A 16,906-nucleotide genomic window follows, 5' to 3' on the forward strand; every position below is an offset into this window, starting at 1 on the left:
GAAAATATCTCAGCTCTGTAGGTCCATACGATGTAAGTGAAAGGTGACCAGAACTTTGAAGCTGCAAAAAGCACAAAAAGGCAGCATAAAGGTAAACCATAAGACTCCAGTGGTTAAATTAATATCTTCAGAAGCGATATGATAGGTGTGGGTGAGAAACAGATCAATATGTAAGTCCTTTTAAACTATAAATCTCCACTATCACTTTCACATCCACATTCTTTTTCTTTTGGGCAGGGAGAATTTATAGTAAAAAAAAAAAAAAAACGACTTAAATATTGATCTGTTTCTCACCCACACCTATCATATCACTTCAGAAGATATGGATTTAACCACTGGATTCATATGGATTACTTTTATGCTGCCTTTATGTGCTTTAAAGATCTAGCCACCATTTACTTGCATTATATGGACCTACAGAGCTGAAATATTCTTCTAAAAATCTTTGAGAAAAAAGAAAAAAGTAATACATATCTGGGATGGCATGAGGGTGAGTAAATAATGAGAGAATTTTCATTTCTGGGTTAACTATCCCTTTAAATGATGTGGACTTCCCAACGCTACAAGAGAGGACTGTTTTGGTAAGTGTGTTTGATTACTCCCTCGGCTCTTAAGCCCCGGTCACATTAGGCTTTGAGCACGCAATATAATTTCGGACTTTCCAACGAACCAGGATATGATGTAATGTGCGAGGGCTTCTCGTTTTAATAAATAATATATAATAAATCACAAGTAATAAATAACATTGTATTCAAAATGTTAGAATATACAGTCCAATCACTTTCCAGCAACAATAAAAATATCCAGCTTTGAAATATGTATCCTTTCAACTGAGCCAAGTGGTCAGTGTGTGAAATTTTGATCTTTTGATCCAGTCTACCACATTTGGATACGTTTGAATGGGAGAAAATGAAGCGCGTAGTGTAGTGTGACCACCCCTTTATCACTGCGTTTTGTGACACTACACCACTTCTCGTTTGAAAATGGAGCTTGTTACTTTTTAAGCTACACTGTTGTGAAATTAGTAGAGCTACTGTCATGCTAATGAAAAATTTAGTTAAGTTAGTAGCATCACTACTTTTAGTAAGTTACTCCCCAACACTGCATCTCCATTTGTGTTCTAAAAAAGAAAGAGAAAGTCATACGGGTTTAAAACAAAATGAGCGTGAGTAACTGATGACAGAATTTTCCCTTTTGAATGAACTATCCCTCTAATGTGACTCCTCTTGCTCTTTCGTTCATTCATTCGTTAAGTTCACTACTTTGCATATTTGTGGAGTTGAGGCGCTCTAACCCCTCGGAGACCGGCTGGCATGCTGTTACGAGCATGATGTTTAAAGCTTGCGATGCCTCTCAGCGATAGCTGTCTGAAATGTTTTTACACACTTTCGTAGGTTACATGATGATGAAGAGATTACTCAATAGTTCCATTAACCTTTGCATATGCACACACTGGCATTACAGTATGTGTGTGTGTGGTGTGCCACTTCAGTCTTTACCAGTCTCATTTGTCATTTTAGCTCAGAAGTAAAAACAAAATCCCTGATTTGCCATCCCTGAACATTTCAGATAGTCTGACCTGACAACCATTTTTCAGCATGTCAGTCTTTACCTGTTTGGGGAGATTACAATGGTCCTGTGGCATTAGTTATTTAGTTTAATCGACAACAATGCAGGAATTTTAAAAGTCAAGACCCAGGCCTTCAAAATAGTCTGCCTTTGAAACTTATTTTTGTGAATGTTTCAACTAGTACACCTTTATTTCTAAAGCATTTACTGGTTTGTTGCCTTCATTTCTAACAATATATATTCATATTTAATAATAAAATAAAGCTTACGATAACATGATATATTGTGTGTGCATCAGTGCCTAAAAAAGGACTGAGTTTGGATAGAAGGTGTTTCTTCTTGGAATACTTTTAAAACATAATTCTGAAATTACAAACAGTCACTCAAAAACACAAGTCAAAGACTTTTTAAAAATTATTTTTAACCATTGTCAGTTTTTTTAAAGTATACTTAGTAAATGTGTCCAATTTAGATCCCTAATTTCACTTACCCTCATCCTGTATGCATTTCTTTCTTCACAAAAAGGAGATGTTAGGAGGTATGATAGCATTAGTCACCATTAACATTCTTTGTATGGAAGAAAAAAATGCAATGAAAGTGAATGGTGACTAAGACTTAACATTCTGTCTAAGATTTTCTTTTGTGTTCCACTGAAGAAATAAAGTCATACAAGTTTGAAACAACATACGGGTGATTAAATGATCAAAGCATTTTAATTTTTGGGTGAACTATCCCTTTAAGATTGTTGTGTTTATTGTTGTAATGTCTTATACTGCCATTTTAAACAGGTCTCTCTAAAAAATTGATTTTTATTCTTAAGGGACTGACTGGTTTAATAATAATATTTTTGAAAATAAAACAGAAACCACAGTAATAATTATTTAAGTTCATCTGCATAAGAGACATTTTTTATTAATAATAAAAGTGACTAAACATTTCTAAAAATGTATGACGTAAAACCACAGATGAAAACCCTTTGGCTTAATGAATGCGTGTTTAAAAAATGCATCTTGCCCTATTTAACTATTCAAGAGTAATAATTACATACAGAACATGAACATATGACAGTCCAGCATGCACTAAACCATTGCAAATCAAATTATTTGATCCCTCAATACTAGTGAAAATTATTGTTTTCAACAGAAGAGCAATAGACCCCAGTGACAGTGGCCTAAAAACGTATTTGGACACTGGAGCCTCAATATACGAGTGTCATTGCATTAAGCCCTAGGTATACTTCAATTCTGACACGAACGCTCAGCGTCTGCATCCAGTCGACCCAAGCCTGTCAAAGTATACTCCACATTACTGTGCGTGCATACACAGGCGGTTGATGCATTCACGCTACAACTGCTATGAGACACCAGGCTTTCTCTTCAGGAGTTTAGACCCATAAACAGGGTGGCCAGATGTCACGCTTTTCCCGGGACAGTCCCATATTAAAGCACGTTTTCTAGTGTCCTGACTTATTCTGAAAAAATCATGTTTTGTCCCATATTTCCCTCTCCTAAAATGTCTCTATCGCCTATGCGGCTTTCTCAGTCATGTGAGTATTCTAATCAAAGGTAGCCAAGGATACGGCTTGTAAAACCAATAAAATCACAATGTGTTATTTGAAGTACATGATTGGATTAAACTATCCAATCACAATCCCCTATCAATTGACATCCAGTTAGTGAACTGATTGAAGAGTCAGTTTGAAAGAGCACACAGATGATGCGTCTGGAAAAATGTCAAGGAAGCGTGAATGTACATTTAATGAGGATCTTCAAAAAGAGTTTAAATTTTATAAAAAAGGAGTCACAGACAGAGCTAGTGAAATGAGGTGTGAGATTTGTGGAGTTCGCTTTTCCATCGCCCATGGAGGCCGCACCGACATCGTGCAGCATGTTCATACAAAAAAGCATATGGATGCTGCTAAAAGTAAATGTGCCGCACCAAGTGTTAGCGATTTTTTTATGAAGCAAAGTACAGAATCTGACATGGTGCATGCAAGTGAAGGACTTTTTGCTTATCATTCTGCTGTACACGGCCATAGTTTTTGGTCAGCTGACTGCACTGCAAAATTTTAAGAAATTGTATGATCCTAAATTTCTTCTGCCCGCACCAAATCTGAAGCTGTCATATGCAACGTACTCACGTTTGAGCAGATGAACTATCAGAAATTACTGCAGTATGGCAACACATGTTTCCTCTCTCTTGGTCCAGATCTTGAAAGAATACTACACAATTTCAATGGTCTGCATGCATACTTTCTTTCTCAAGAAAAATGACCAAAGTTCCTAAGAGACATTTTCAGCAATCCTTGCACTAAACTTTGGATTGGCTTCACACTCAAGCAAACAGCCACTTTTAACTGTGCACTGGAGACAGTAGAGCAAGTCCACATATCAGCCACAGAAGAGGCTTTGGACATCCATGACCTGAGAAAAGTCTTGCAGGCAAGGCTGGAGGAATCATTCATACCCTCTGACATTAAAAAGCAGTTGGATGCCCTGGTTGAAGCTGGTGACATAAGAGCGGATGATTTCTTTTGTGCAGTGAGAAACTTTTATTCAGCATCGGTGGATTACCGCCAAAATTGGAGCCGCTCATTGGAGAACACAGAAAACTTGAGTGGGCCCTACTGAGAGACATCCCAGAGTGGAAAGACATTAAAAGCAGCCTCGAACACTTCTACGCCAGAATCCCCACTCTCAGTTTGATTGACGAAGCCATGCTCTTTGATGAGTGGGCTTGCGTGAAAAACATTGTCACTCGTCACATCACTGAGTGGAACATGAACAAGATGGCCATGTCTGAAAGATGGACAGATGTTTTTCATAAGCTGGAGAGCAAGACCATCAACTTTGGAGTCTTAGCCAAAGTCATGGTGTTTGTTTTATACCTGCCTGGGACATCTGCATCTGTGGAGCGTGTGTTCTCATTAATGAACGCAGCATGGACGCCGGATAGATCTTTACTTAGTGTAACAGTCACGAAGGCAATGCTTTTCGTACGTCTTAATTCTGGATTGGACTGCTCTGCATTTTATGATAAACTCTTGAAAGTCAAGCGAGAAAAATTGCTGCCAACGAAAAGTACAAGGTGACAACCATTACAGATGCGGATGCACCCTCTACTTTGCATTGATCTTCGCCTAGGTAAGGATAAGTCAATTTCATTTTTGCTGGGAGGGGACTGTCCCGTTTTCCAGAAGCAGGAATCTGGTCACCTTACCCATAAAGATGTCTTTATATTCCTTCAGACTCGAGTTATTCAAATACACGTATCTTTAGGCCTCCTCACACACGCGCTCATGACTTGCACATCCACTGATGTTGTTTTTACCTTCATCTACTGATGTTTAACGGCGATTACATCTTCTTCTAGAGCTTCTCTGTGACAGCAATGGCTCAAATGCAAGTGTTGCTACCTTGAGGACCCAATAATTAGTGCAAATAACTCCAGGCGCATGCATATACTCCGCGTTCAAAGACGCCCGGTTAGAAAAATCAGACTGCACGCGTTCAGTGCTCACGCACTTTGCTGATGACGATATTTGAGTCACGCATCCTATACGCCTGTGGTTACTCTGCTAAGACACCTGTGTGATCCTGAGGAAAACTGACTTCATACATCCATTACATATTACAGTTGGTCAGAAAAAATAAGTGAAAAGTGTAGTGTGTTCTTCTGATCAAAATCTCTTGGTTAAAAAATATAAGTAAAAAGTTAAATGTGTTCTAAGCAAAAGCAGAAATAGTTTGCAGATGCCATTTGGTTTGATATTTTGTATATAAAGCCATCACATTCAATCATTTTTAGAGTGATTTTAGTGTCAAAATACTGTTGGGGCCAATTTAAATAATAATTAAAAAAAATAAAAAAATAAAAAAATTATATATATATATATATATATATATATATATATATATATATATATATATATATATATATATATACACACATAAAATGCCTAAAAACATCTGCGTTGCAAATAAGCACCACCTAGAGGTAATGTGCTACAAATATTAATGTGAATATAAAAGTCTTTCACATAGCCCGAACAAGAAAAGAAAGGTCTGTAACTACACAATTTATTTTGAGCCCTAATACCGCAGTTCTAACATTTTCAAAAGAAAAGTAAAATATGATTTCTGTAAGACATCAAATACAAACATATATTTTATGCGCCGATCAATGCAGCTGTAAGCCCCAATTAGCCAAAAATGTTATATCTGCTTCTACCTTAGGCAGTTTTCTACCAAATTAGCTATTTTTTACTTGTCTGTGAGCTTGCGTGGGTGACTAATCCAATGTTATCTAAGATATTACTTATGCAGTGCAGCAGAAAAGCATGCTAAACAAATCATCGGAAAAATATGTTATCAACTATTGGTGATAAAATGTTTTATATCATTGCAAAGGGGAGAATCTCAGATTTCTAATGACACCTAGATTGAGCGAGTAGTCCACTCAGAGGCCGAGATATTTGATGAAACAATGGGGGTGGTGCATGAACTGAAAATTAGACAATGTCTATGGACGAGCACATCTGTGAGGGCTAAATTGCATTAGTGCGCAACCTACATTTCAGATCCGCATTTTGTGATGGAAGGTGATAGAGGAAAAAATATATTTTCTAGTACTTGCTGCCATCTAGTGGAATAAAATAATACTTTTCTGTTCATCATAAGATTGTAAACATATACAATATTTTTTATGGATAACTGGAGCCTTTTTTATTTGTTGAGTGTTCTGAAAAAATTTGACCAGTTTTTTGCAATTAGTCCACAGTTTGTGTGAATGGTGAGGTTTTAACTTTGAGTGTGAAAAAATGCAGGCGGCAGCCCAAAAATGTACCACAGTTTAAGGGGTTAAACATTTGCTTGCTTGGAATAAAATAAACAGTAAAAATAGGCACCCTATTCTGGGTATGACTGACGAAGATGACCATCTGTTACCTGCTTGCTCTGCCATGGCGTTGCTAAAGCCCCAGTGGTGGTAAAACGCAGCTAGATCCTGAGGGCTGCAGTTCTTCAAGATCCTCAAGATGTCCGTCACAGATTCCTGACTGTCAGATGACAACTGCCTCTTGGACTGGGAGTGAGATGATGGTCCACTCAAACCAAGTCTGCTCCAAGGGTCATACCCTGCCAAGGACTGTGTATCCTGAGCTTGAGAATCAGATCTCCTAGGGGTTTGAGGAGCGTGGGGTTTGAAGCTTCTCTGATCACTGAGGTTGTGTTTGCTAGAGAGCATAAAATGAAGTCCCTCTTGAGGTAGTAGACTACTCTCCATCACTCTGCTCCCTGTATTTGGGTTTCCGGTCTTCTGCGGACTTGCATAAATGGGTCGAGTGGAACTGTTTTGATGGACGTCTACTTTGTGTTTGCTACCCGCCAACCCATCTGTCCTGGATTTGCTGGTCTTGTGTTTGGACAAGTTAGACGACGTCCCTGGAGCTGTGGCTGTGTGCCAGCCCTTGTTTTGCGAGGAGCTGGACTCTGCGCTACTTGTCAGAGATTTTGATTTCTTTGTACATCCAGGGCTGGAATCAGGTGGGGTTGTTCGGGAGGTTCTCGTCTGCGGCAGAGAGGGGCAGTCCTTACCTTCTAAAAATGGAGGTGGACCAGTGCGTCTCTTGAAATCAAGAAGTGATTTGGGCCTCTTGAGGCCATTTCTCGGGACCCACTTAGGCACCAACATAGTGCTGTCAACTTTGTGTGCAATTCGTTGGTGGATCCAGAGAACTTCTGGATAGAGTGTTGCATAGGAGCAATAAGGGCATTGGTGCTTTACCAAATTGTTCAAAATTGCAGATGAAACCCCTTCCTTCACGTTATCCACGTCCATGGTGAGGTTTAGCAGATTAGCATCCACTTTATTAGTGGAGCTACTATCTTCCAGCCCCTTGCTCTTTCCATCCTCACTCTTGGAAGCAGATGAAGCAGCATCGCTAAGTGCTGCCCTCTCCAGGAGAGTCGAGGTGATGCAGGGCAAGTAGGGCTGCTGTAGCAGGGCATTTCTCAGCCTGGGGAAACCTGTGTTGTTGGTTTGGTGAGTTTGGCTTTGGCTGAGTGAGCTGGTTAAGGCATCACTCCTCTGGCCCCAATCGCTGATCACCAAACGATGGGTTTGGATGTGGGCAGTGATGGCCGAGGGCTCTGAGGTGCAAAAGTCACAGTGGTCACAGGTGTATGGCTTTTTATCTGTGGAGAAAACAACGGATGAATATTTATTATCACAAAACAATAACATAATGTCTCTGAATGTTTTGAATAAACAAGAAACCATTTGCAACCCATTTTATTTCCATATTGTGACATATTTCAACAAAACAGTATATTCAAGAAGAAGAACAAAAAGTATGGTGCACTCAATTTATTTTTATTTTTTTCCCTTGTTGAAATTAGGTAATTAAAATAATCACTTGTAACAATTTTGTTAAACTTAATTTAATTGTGTGCAATCAAATTTAAATTTGTAAAAGGGAAAGTCACTTAATCCATTTGCATTGGGACAATAATGTGCCATAACCAGATGTGCATGTGAGTCCGGTTCACAGCATAAAAATGCAAATTCACGTTTAATATTTAATGTTTATTGTGGTATTTGCCCTGGTGGTTTGTTGTCCCTTTTATGTGTTATGTGGGGCTAGCTTAGAGTGCATCTATCTTCATAAAAATGCAGCTATCAAGTGTCAACATCATTGAGGTTTGTGCGTTGGATGTTAAGGATCCTGCATGCCTGATTGAAATTCTCGTTTCAAACCTGCAAGATGTCATCTCTTATTTCTGAGACTATGAGCTTGTTACACTTGCAATAACAATTGTGTAGAAAAGGCCAAAAATGGTACAAATTACATTTCCTCAACATAATTAAAAAATTACTTTGACATTTTATCTAGTTAATATGAAAAAATGACAAAGTTTATTCAACAAAACTTTATCAACTTTTGTTGAAAAAATAAAATGTAAATACATGGAAAAGTATTCCTCAATTTGATTAAGTTCACTGAAGTTAACTGAATGAGTGCAGAACTTAATTTTATCCATCATGGATCATGAAAGTTGTCTCTAGTCTATATATTTCTATAAGATCAGGAATGTGTATAAGGTACATAGGGTTAATGTTGATGTCATGTTGATACCATTACATGGAATTCAGGGACAGAAATTCATCTAATCCAATTTTAAAGTTTCACCACAAGATGGCACCACATCACCAAGGACTTTGAAACAAGGTGTGAGATTTACTTTAGGAATTCAGTATAGACTGAAGTTTTTACATGGTTTCATGGAGATATTTGTGAATGTCAATATGTCAAAAACTAAAATCAATCAAATTCTCTCCATTTATATTCCATCAAATAGGGAATGTTAAAACTTTAGGTTGTGCTTAGGCCAAATATGGCCAAAACTGTATATCATGGTATGTATATAAATATATATATACACACACATACATACAGGTGCATCTCAATAAATTAGAATGTTGTGGAAAAGTTCATTTATTTCATTAATTCAACTCAAATTGTGAAACTCGTGTATTAAATAAATTCAATGCACACAGACTGAAGTAGTTTAAGTCTTTGGTTCTTTTAATTGTGATGATTTTGGCTCACATTTAAGAAAAACCCACCAATTCACTATCTCAAAAAATTAGAATACATCATAAGACCAATAAAAAAAACATTTTTAGTGAATTGTTGGCCTTATGGAAAGTATGTTCATTTACTGTACATGTACTCAGTACTTGGTAGGGGCTCCTTTTGCTTTAATTACTGCCTCAATTCGGCGTGGCATGGAGGTGATCAGTTTGTGGCACTGCTGTGGTGGTGTGGAAGCCCAGGTTTCTTTGACAGTGGCCTTCAGCTCATCTGCATTTTTTAGTCTCTTGTTTCTCATTTTCCTCTTGACAATACCTCATAGATTCTCTATGGGGTTCAGGTCTGGTGAGTTTGCTGGCCAGTCAAGCACACCAACACCATGGTCATTTAACCGACTTTTGGTGCTTTTGGCAGTGTGGGCAGATGCCAAATCCTGCTGGAAAATGAAATCAGCATCTTTAAAAAGCTGGTCAGCAGAAGGAAGCATGAAGTGCTCCAAAATTCCTTGGTAAACGGGTGCAGTGACTTTGGTTTTCAAAAAACACAATGGACCAACACCAGCAGATGACATTGCACCCCAAATCATCACAGACTGTGGAAACTTAACACTGGACTAAGCAACTTGGGCTATGAGCTTCTCCACCCTTCCTCCAGACTCTAGGACCTTGGTTTCCAAATGAAATACAAAACTTGCTCTCATCTGAAAAGAGGACTTTGGAACACTGGGCAACAGTCCAGTTCTTCTTCTCCTTAGCCCAGGTAAGACGCCTTTGACGTTGTCTGTGGTTCAGGAGTGGCTTAACAAGAGGAATACGACAACTGTAGCCAAATTCCTTGACATGTCTGTGTGTGGTGGCTCTTGATGCCTTGACCCCAGCCTCAGTCCATTCCTTGTGAAGTTCACCCAAATTCTTGAATCGATTTTGCTTGACAATCATAAGGCTGCGGTTCTCTCGGTTGGTTGTGCATCTTTTTCTTCCACACTTTTTCCTTCCACTCAACTTTCTGTTGACATGCTTGGATACAGCACTCTGTGAACAGCCAGCTTCTTTGGCAATGAATGTTTGTGGCTTACCCTCCTTGTGAAGGGTGTCAATGATTGTCTTCTGGACAACTGTCAGATCAGAAGTCTTCCCCATGATTGTGTAGCCTAGTGAACCAAACTGAGAGACCATTTTGAAGGCTCAGGAACCCTTTGCAGGTGTTTTGAGTTGATTAGCTGATTGGCATGTCACCATATTCTAATTTTTTGAGATAGTGAATTGGTGGGTTTTTGTTAAATGTGAACCAAAATCATCACAATTAAAAGAACAAAAGACTTAAACTACTTCAGTCTGTGTGCATTGAATTTATTTAATACACGAGTTTCACAATTTGAGTTGAATTACTGAAATAAATGAACTTTTCCACGACATTCTAATTTATTGAGATGCACCTGTATATATATATATATATTTTTTTCTTTTTTTTTTTTTTTCAGGTAAATAAAAATAAGTACATTTTACTTTACATTTCATAACTGGTGTTCCCAGCATGCACTGGGCTTAAATAATTAATGGGCTTGCATGGTTTCACTGTTTACAAGTTTATTTACACTGTTTTTATTGTTGATTTTGTTGTTACGTTTGGTAACATTGTTTTGTGAAGTCTGAAGTTCATTTTCGCCTCAAAATTACCATTCAAAAAATTATCTGTTGATTGTTTCCGTCATCGTGTTTTGTGCACCAAGTTTTGAGGTCTGCATGCGCAGCTCTGTTTCTTGATCTTCTCATGACTAAACATGTTCATAAGGAAATTCAGCATATGAAATGTTCAAGTAGAATATTCATTTAAATTTTACTAAGATTATTTAAGGACCATGTACCTCAGATTTGTTAGTAAAGTTGCTGTACAACAAAAATAAACACTAATAGGCTCTTAATTATTTAAGTTATCTCTACAGAGAATATATCTGAAGGCAAACATGGCACAGTTATTTTCTATTATCTAACATCAATTTTGAGTATGTGCTTTGAGTATTTGTTAACACAAATGTGCGTGTCAGATGAGAACCATATTTAGTGCTTATGAAGCGCCTAGCTCAAGATGAATGTCATTGAATTTGCTGAATTTAGCTGAATTTCACTGAAATTTTCAATGCTAGAAAAACCCTGTCCATGTCTCTTCAATTCTCTCAGCCTCACGTGAAGCCCTGCCCACTGATAGATATGCACATGCAGCGCATATGGATATTTACATATTGCGATATACACAATATAGCAAAATCTCTATAGACTGACATTTTATATCATCACCACAATATATATCGTCATATTGCTCAGCCCTACTTAGGCCTATGTTCATTTTCTATCATTCACCATAAATAAAACTATGTAACACAAATTTTATTCCTGGGTAGTAAGTGTTATTTCCTAATTGCTTATGCCTCAAAAGTATAGAAAATAGATATTATTCCCCACAAACTTTGCTTTTGTGACCAGGACAGTGATATTTTGAAATGTACCTATTTCCAATGAGAAAACGGGCAAATTTGTGTCTTTTCATTCACATAAAGTCAGAAAAACAACATCATATGAATCCAAATTAACATGTATTTATACTAAAGTAATACAAAAATGACTACAAATGATTTAGAAGTAAGTAGTTTTTCGAGATTTATGATTGTACTGTAAATCACTTTCATGAATCAGCCCCCAAATGTAGTCTCCCATCATGTTCTCATTATACTGTCCTTGGTAGCGTCATTCAAAGTCCAGTATATCCTGGTGGGAGCGCTCGCCTTGCTCCTCCGAGTACGCTCCCATGTTCTCCTTGAATTTATCAAGATGAGCATCAAGGATATGGACTCTGAGGGACATCCTAAAGCCCATTGTGCCGTAGTTCTTCAGCAGAGTCTCAAACAGCTCCACATAATTTTTGGCCTTTTGATTGCCCAGAAAGCCCCGAACCACTGCGACAAAGCTGTTCCAAGCCGCTTCCTCATTACTAGTGAGCTTCTTGGGGAATTCATTTCACTCCAGGATCTTCTTTATCTGTGGTCCGACGAAGACACTGGCTTTGACCTTTGCCTCAGACAGCTTAGGGAAGAAGTCTTGAAGGTACTTGAAGGCTGCCGACTCCTTATCTAGAGCTCTGACAAATTGTTTCATATGGCCCAATTTGATGTGCAGTGGTGGCATCAGCACCTTCCGGGGGTCCAACAGTGGCTCCCACTTGACGTTGTTCCTCCCCACAGAGAACTCGGTCCGCTGTGGCCAGTCCCACCTGTGGTAATGTGCCTTGGTGTCCCTGCTGTCCCAAAGGCAAAGATAGCAGGGAAACTTGGTAAAACCGCCTTGGAGACCCATCAGGAATGCCACCATTTTGAAGTCTCCTATGACCTCCCAGCCATACTCATCATAATTCAAGGCGTCCAACAAGGTCTTGACATGTATCCACTTAGGCAGCTGGAACTAAACTGAACTGGTGGGCTTAAGACCCCAGTATTTATACTACTATTTATATTACTGTAAAGTTCAGAAAGTTTTAGAAGTTCCTCCAAGTTTACTCAGCACTGAATCTATCTGGAATGTTCTGGACATTTCAAAATATCACTGTCCTGGTCACAAAAGCAAAGTTTGCGGGGAATAATAGCCATTTTCTATACTTTTGAGGCATAAGCAATTAGGAAATAATACTTACTACCCAGGAATAAAAATAAAAAATAAAAAAATTTGTTACACAGTGTAATCATCATTCACTTTCATTCAATCTTTTTTCCATACAATGAAAGTAAATGGTGACTGAGGCTAACGTTCTGCCTAACCTAATAGACTAACATTCTGCCTCTCCTTTTGTGTTTCATGGAAGAAAGAAAAGCATACTGGTATGGAACAACATGAGGGTGAGTAAATAATGACATAATTGTCATTTTGGGGTAAACTACCCCTTTAAAAGTGGTAGCACAATTGGTAACACATGGTTTGTTTAATAACCATACAGTAGCCATACGACAGAGCAACAGAAAAGGCCTGGGAACTTTGCCTGGGACTACCTCCTCTCATCTGTCAGCAAGATGTTTGTTTACATTGAACATGTCTGCAGTCTTTCTGTAGCTCTCTCCCTCTCTCTTTCTCTCTCTCTTAAGCCATCTGGTTTGCATTTGGTGGCTTACACTAGCTGCTGTGCGGCTCTCATTCCACCCTCTCTAAGGTTATTTTTGAGCCAATTCAGAGAAGGGGGTCCTCTGAGATAAACTTTACACCAACATAATGACCATGACTGCTTCTCATTCTCTCTGCCTTTCAGTAGAACCACTACCCTGCTGAAAAAAACAGCAACATCTTAATTCAGCCTAAGATGGTTTACTGGACTGATCTTCAGCTGGCAGAGCTGGTGCTCAGCTGGTCTCCCAGCCTGATCAGCTGAAAAGTGTACAAAACCTCTCTAAAACCAGCCAACAGACCAGCCTGACCATTCTGGAGACCAGCTAAGACCAGAAAACCTTCTTAGGCTGTTCAAGCTATTTACAAGAGGTAAACTAAGGTCTAACTAAGCATAATATGGTGTAATTATGAATATTTTAGGGTAGATAAAGATGCATGCAAGAGCTCTCTACAATCTTTTGACACCTACAACATGAAAATATCAGCACTGAGTGGACATCTGTTTCAGCTCTAACACAATGAAACCTCTGTTCTGGAAAATTCCAGCCATTTCAATCCCTAAGAGGCCACCTTTTGTTTTAGGACATTTTGTTTCTTAACGGTGTTGTTATACAGGGAAAAACTATCAGCTTCATGCACACTTAAAATATTTTGTCTTACCTGACCCATTTATAGACAATTAAAATAACAGCTCACTTTTTCTTTAAATATGTTGGAATTATTAGTCAAAGACCAACAGATCCAGTGCTCTATAGGCTTTGTTGACCCTGCAGAAACAGTTTAAACCAGCCTAAACTGTTTAGCTGGTCTTGGCTGGTCTTTTGGCTGCTTTTAAAGGGGTTTTAGGCACTTTTTAGCTGCTCAGGCTGGGACACCAGCTTAAACCAGCTAAGACCAGCTTAAACCAGCTAAGACAAGCCATCTCAGGCTGGAATTAATATTTATTCTTTTATTATTATTATTATGGGAATACCTGCCATCTGCAATATTTTCCATTTATATTAGTGGTGTGATTTGACCGAAGAACTGCACCGAGATGGGGAAAGTGGAAAAAGAACAAAGAAATCTTTAGAGTTTGTCTTCCTGTGACAGAAAGTCCAGAAATAGCATTATGCAACGAGGGCTAGACAGCTCCAGCCACATACACAAGATTTAACAATTCAGACTCTGATTTTGCACCTTGATAACTACAAAACATTTCAAACAGCTTCAAAAATCCCATACTGGCCTGCAAGTTTGATGGACAGGGATGTACAAGTGATACTGAGACTAAAATGTAAAAAAAAATGCATTAATGACACTGAATAAAATGTCTAGTGGTCCTTTAAAACACAATTTTTCAGCTTTAATACAGAAAATAAAACAAACTGGAGGTAATACAAATTTAAAATCATAATACTTCTATACAAAATGGGGATATGGTTCATAAAGCTCAAAATATAATCATTATTATTATAATAAAAAAACAAAATAAAAAATATTTTCTGCAATCTCATTATTTAGATAACATTATTATCGCATCATTAAACATATAAAAGAACCAACATGTAGCTACAATTAAAATCAAATAATTAATGGAGATTTTAAAGTATGCACAAATGCACAAACTAACAGTACAAAACAACTGAATATGCTGAAATATATGTCCACAGGGTGTCTCTGTCCTCCTTCATTTCAGATTCAGAAACAGTATCTCAGCACTAAAGAACTGTATATACAGTATCTGTTAAGCCAGCCGTGCGCATATCCTGCTCAAGATCTACCATCATCCCATGGTTCCAACCCTGCTTTAACACCTGCCAGTAATGTTCAAAAGAATACTAAAATCTTGATTTGCTGGTTCAAATGTGTTTAATTAGTTATCTGCAGGAAGATGGCTCTCCAAGAGCAGGATTAATCATTATGATAATTAATAATAAAGGCACATAATGTAATTTCTAAAGTGACTGTAGCATATAAGCCTGCTTCATAAAATTAATAACAATCTGTAATCCCTCATTTAATTACTCCAGTATTCTGATCAGTTAGAGGACGAATTCTATATCTGTCAAATAAATTCTACACATTTTTCATTTTCTCTCCTAATCTAGCCTCTCTGTAGACATGTAGCATTGTCACGTTTTTAGTTTAGCAAATTCAGCATGAGTAAAATTGCGGGTGTTCCTAAGAGTATAGGTGCTCAACCCTGAATTAAACTAAGTTTAACTCTTGAGTTTAATTCAGTCTCTAATCAAACACACCTGAAGCAGCTTATAAAGGATTTTAGGTTAACTCAAAACTTATAAACAGGGCAAAACAGCTGTGTTAGAGCAGGTTTGGATCTAATGCTTCCTAAAAGTACTCCAGGGAAGCTCTTAGGAGTTCTGAAGTCGCAATTATTTTGTGATGTGCATCGACGTGATTTTGGTTGGAATATAGACACATTGGACAATTTAATATTTGTCTCTGTCACTTACTGACAAACACAAGAAGCTTTTTTAGTGCTACTGAAACAAAATGAAGAGCTAAGGATTTTCATTAGGTGTGTAATTTATGTTTTATCTGTGTATTTCATCGTTCTTGTGCTGCAATAGAGAGCGAATGAAGGGTAATATTGTTGTCACACAAGCCTGTTAGCTCAGGCCTCATCTCAGCAGTACAACTTTAGCACTATTCTTCATCAACAGTACACAAAATGTATATTAACTAAACTGTACAGTCAGCATTCACAATCTCAACTTACTACGATCAATACCAATTTGAATGGAAAGTCTGGGCTTATGATTTATGACATTGTGGTAGTCCATAAGCAGTACTGAGCACGTCTGATGTACGATTGACATGAATAGACCAAGCATGAATAGATTCAAGTGCTGAAAGTCTAATTTTCAGTGTATAACCATTTGCTACTCAATTCATGGAAGTGTATAAGCTTTTGTACAGAATTGTTTATTCAAAAACAGAATATTTCTGTTTATTTACAAACTGGTAGGCAGTGTAGTAGGCAGAATGGCAGTTGTGACCCATACTCAAGGGACGCTTACATTTTTGAAAATGCAGTCTATGGCTCTTCAAGCAAAGAGCACACTTTTAAATATTAAAAATTAAATAAAAATTCAACTTTAAACATTTCACTGGCTTTACATTTCTCAATTAGGAAATTTAAGGAGATAATTCACCCAAAATGTACAAACTGTGTCAACATTTATTAACCCTCCAAATACGTACGTTTTCCTTTCTTCCGTGGAACACAATAGGAGATGTGGTAACACTTTGTAAGGTTCCATTCGTTAACATTAGTTAATGCGTTAGGGACCATGAAATAACAATGGCCAACAGATTTTTTACAGCATTTATTCATCTTTGTTAATGCTAGTTAATAAAAATACAGTTGTTCATTGTTAGTTCATGTTAGTTCATAGTGCATTAACTAATGATAACATATACAACTTTTGATTTTAAACAATATATTACTCTATGTTGAAATTAAAGTATTGTTCATTGTTAGTTCATGTTAACTAATGTTGTTAACTAATGTTAACAAATGGAACCTTATTGTAAAGTGTTATCGGAGATGTTAACCTCATTCACCATTCACTTTCATTGTATGAAAAACAGA

At 37.6% G+C, this 16,906-nt stretch overlaps 1 protein-coding gene across 4 annotated transcripts in view; it reads right to left on the reverse strand.

Annotated features, from left to right (window-relative positions):
• The window catches only part of LOC127424924 (zinc finger protein 516-like), a 68,702-nt gene that overhangs the window by 21,519 nt on the left and 30,277 nt on the right, over window positions 1-16,906 (reverse strand). For all 4 annotated transcript variants that reach the window (XR_007894542.1, XM_051670481.1, XM_051670480.1 and 1 more), the window contains exon 3: window positions 6,516-7,763. Coding sequence is in view for 3 of the 4 variants with exons in the window: in XM_051670481.1 (XP_051526441.1) it covers window positions 6,516-7,763 (1,248 nt within the window). In the remaining variant the exon portion in view is untranslated. The remainder of the gene's footprint in view (window positions 1-6,515; window positions 7,764-16,906) is intronic.

Source organism: Myxocyprinus asiaticus, chromosome 34 (genome assembly GCF_019703515.2).
Source record: "Myxocyprinus asiaticus isolate MX2 ecotype Aquarium Trade chromosome 34, UBuf_Myxa_2, whole genome shotgun sequence".
Classification (NCBI taxonomy): Eukaryota; Metazoa; Chordata; class Actinopteri; order Cypriniformes; family Catostomidae; genus Myxocyprinus; species Myxocyprinus asiaticus.